The following is a 2,937-nucleotide window of genomic DNA, read 5'->3' on the forward strand; positions in this document are numbered from 1 at the left end:
AGAGAGACAGAGCATGAACGGGGGAGGGGCAGAGAGAGAGGGAGACACAGAATCGGAAACAGGCTCCAGGCTCCGAGCCATCAGCCCAGAGCCCGACGCGGGGCTCGAACTCACGCGGGGCTCGAACTCACGGACCGCGAGATCGTGACCTGGCTGAAGTCGGACGCTTAACCGACTGCGCCACCCAGGCGCCCCGACTGGGGCTACATCTTAAAGAGACCCTGGTTTCCTTTTCCCATCTTATAGATGAAGAAGAAGAGGCCAAGAGGGAGCACAAGGTCTGTCAAGAACTTAGGAATGGCTTTGGTGTTGAACTGGAGGGGATATAGCTTACGCGGCCAACTCAACGAACCTCTCTGAGGCTGTTTTTTTCATTTGTTAGATGAATATATGGTTACAATATGCACTTCACAGGGATACTGTTCACAGATTAAATGAGATAATGTACGGATAGCGCCTGGAATAAGCGAGCGCCCAGTAGCTGGTGGCTATTATTGTTACCAAAGCTGGGCTGAAACACACTTCTCTGGACTCCTGCCTTCTCGACCTCAGAGAGTCTCACGCGCCAGGGCGTGGTTGTAGAGGAGCTAGAATTTGTGGACGGGCCATCTAATCCTCGCCTCGTGCAGCTGCAGCTTGGCAAGAAAAGCGCCCCAGAGCGAAGGGAAACGAAGGGGTTAAAGTGACGAGCTTGAGAAAGCCCAGAAAGCTAGAAAAACGGCTCCCCCCCCCCCCCCCCCCCCCACCTCACCACCCAGGCTAAGTAAGCCCCTCCCCTCCACCACCGGGGCGGTAGCCGCGCTCTCCCTCCCTCCGCCCCTTGCTTACAAGACCTAATGAGCTCCCCCGCAAGGCCGAGCCGCGAGCCGGGCCCGGAGCGAGGAGGCTGCGCCGCGCGCGCCGCGCGAGGGCGGGAGCCGGGCCTGGGTCGCGGGCGGGAACCGGCCGGGGACGCACCCGCCGCGCTGCGGGTCTCCTGGGAGTCGCGGCGATGGCGGTGCAGGCGGCCCTCCTTAGCACGCACCCCTTCGTCCCCTTCGGCTTCGGGGGCTCCCCGGACGGGCTGGGGGGCGCCTTCGGAGCCCTGGACAAGGGCTGCTGTTTCGAGGATGATGAGACCGGGACGCCAGCGGGCGAGCTGCTGGCGGGCAACGAGGGCGGGGACATGCGCGAGGCCACCCGCGACCTGCTCAGCTTCATCGACTCGGCGTCCAGCAACATCAAGCTGGCACTGGACAAGCCAGGCAAGTCGAAGCGGAAGGTGAACCACCGCAAGTACCTGCAGAAGCAGATCAAGCGCTGCAGCGGCCTGATGGGCGCCGCGCCCCCTTGCCCGCCCTCTCCGGGCGCCGCCGACACGCCCGCCAAACGGCCGCTCGCCGCCCCCAGCGCCCAGGCCGTCGCGGTCCCGCCCCACGGCAAGGCTGTCCCCCGGCGGGAGGCATCGCAGGCCGCGGCGGCCGCCAGCCTACAGAGCCGGAGCCTGGCCGCGCTCTTCGACTCGCTGCGCCACGTCCCTGGGGACACCGAGCGGGCCGGGGGTTCGCTGGCTGCGCCCGCCGCCGGGCTCGGCGGAGCGGGCGCCGGGGGCTCGGGAGGGGAGGCGGCCAGCACCGCGGGAGGTACGGCGGTCCCCGGCGCCAGGAAGGTCCCGCTGCGGGCCCGCAACCTGCCCCCGTCCTTCTTCACCGAGCCGTCCCGGGCGGGCGGCGGCGGCTGCGGCCCGTCGGGGCCCGGCGTGAGCCTGGGCGACTTGGAGAAGGGCGCCGAGGCCCTGGAGTTCTTCGAGCTGCTGGGGCCCGACTACGGCGCCGGCACCGAGGCGAGCGTCTTGCTCGCCGCAGAGCCTCTCGATGTGTTCCCTACGGGAGCCGCCGTCCTGCGGGGCCCCCCGGAGTTGGAGCCCGGTCTCTTTGAGCCGCCACCTGCGATGGTGGGGAGCCTACTGTACTCCGAGTCCTGGAGCGCCCCGGGCTGCCCCCAGACCAAGAAGCCGCCCCTGGCTGCCCCCCGCGGCGGCTTGACCTTGAACGAGCCCTTGCGCCCCCTGTACCCCTCCGCCGCGGACTCTCCGGGAGCGGAGGACGGGCCTGGCCTTTTGGCGTCTTTCGCCCCCTTCTTCTCAGACTGCGCCCTGCCCGCGCCACCGCCGCCGCACCAGGTGTCCTACGATTACAGCGCGGGCTACAGCCGCACGGCTTACTCCAGCCTCTGGAGACCGGACGGGGTTTGGGAAGGGGCGCCCGGGGAGGAGGGGGCGCACCGGGACTGATGGAGGGGTACCGTAGCCTCCACTTGGAGACCAATGTGGGGAGCTCCCGCCTCTGGGTCTCTCCTAAGCCTAAGAACGCTGGGAAAGTGCACGTGGAGATGAAACGATCTAAAAATATTCACTTAATAAAAGAAACTTACGAAAAAGAATTGAAGAGGAGTTGGGGGTGGTTTTAATCACAGCCTCAAGTGTTTAAACAGAAACAAAAAACGTTGGTAGGTTCTTACTGGACCAGACGAGACGGGCTTTGGGAACTGGGGTGGGGCTGGCGGAAGGGGCAAGGGTGGCTCCTGTAGCCCTTCTCCAACTTTTCAGCAAAAGGTCAGTGTGTGTAGTGTGCTTGCGCCTTCCAAGCGGTGCGCTGGTCCCTCCCTTTCCTTCTCCTTTGAGTGCATTATGAATTAAAGCCTATATTGAAAAGAATGGAGCGAAGATATGTTATTGATTTGGGTGTTTTCTTAGAGGTTGGTTCTCATTACGGTCTCTTGGCCTTGCTAGGTGAGAGTGTTATTGAAGACAGGAGGCCAGTGGTCCACTGCTGACCGCCTGTGTGTGGGACTCCTCTCTGCCCCTCAGTGTTTTCTGCTCCCTTCCTCTTCCATTTCTTTTCCACTCTTAACGGTGCTGTTGCTTCTCTTCCTTCTCTTTCTCTGCTCTCTTGTTGC

At 63.6% G+C, this 2,937-nt stretch overlaps 1 protein-coding gene across 1 annotated transcript; it reads left to right on the forward strand.

Moving 5' to 3' along the window:
- The first annotated feature begins 812 nt into the window (after positions 1-812).
- FAM181B (family with sequence similarity 181 member B) lies at positions 813-2,695 on the forward strand. Its single transcript, XM_058687639.1, has one exon. The coding sequence runs from the start codon at positions 992-994 to the stop codon at positions 2,270-2,272; it is 1,281 nt and encodes a 426-aa protein (XP_058543622.1). The 5' UTR covers positions 813-991; the 3' UTR covers positions 2,273-2,695.
- The last annotated feature ends 242 nt before the right edge of the window (positions 2,696-2,937 follow it).

Source organism: Neofelis nebulosa, chromosome 10 (genome assembly GCF_028018385.1).
Source record: "Neofelis nebulosa isolate mNeoNeb1 chromosome 10, mNeoNeb1.pri, whole genome shotgun sequence".
NCBI classification, from domain to species: domain Eukaryota; kingdom Metazoa; phylum Chordata; class Mammalia; order Carnivora; family Felidae; genus Neofelis; species Neofelis nebulosa.

Excerpts from the sequence above, each read along its gene's own strand:
- FAM181B (XM_058687639.1), top strand. The coding sequence starts at position 992 with ATGGCGGTGCAGGCGGCCCTCCTTAGCACGCACCCCTTCGTCCCCTTC.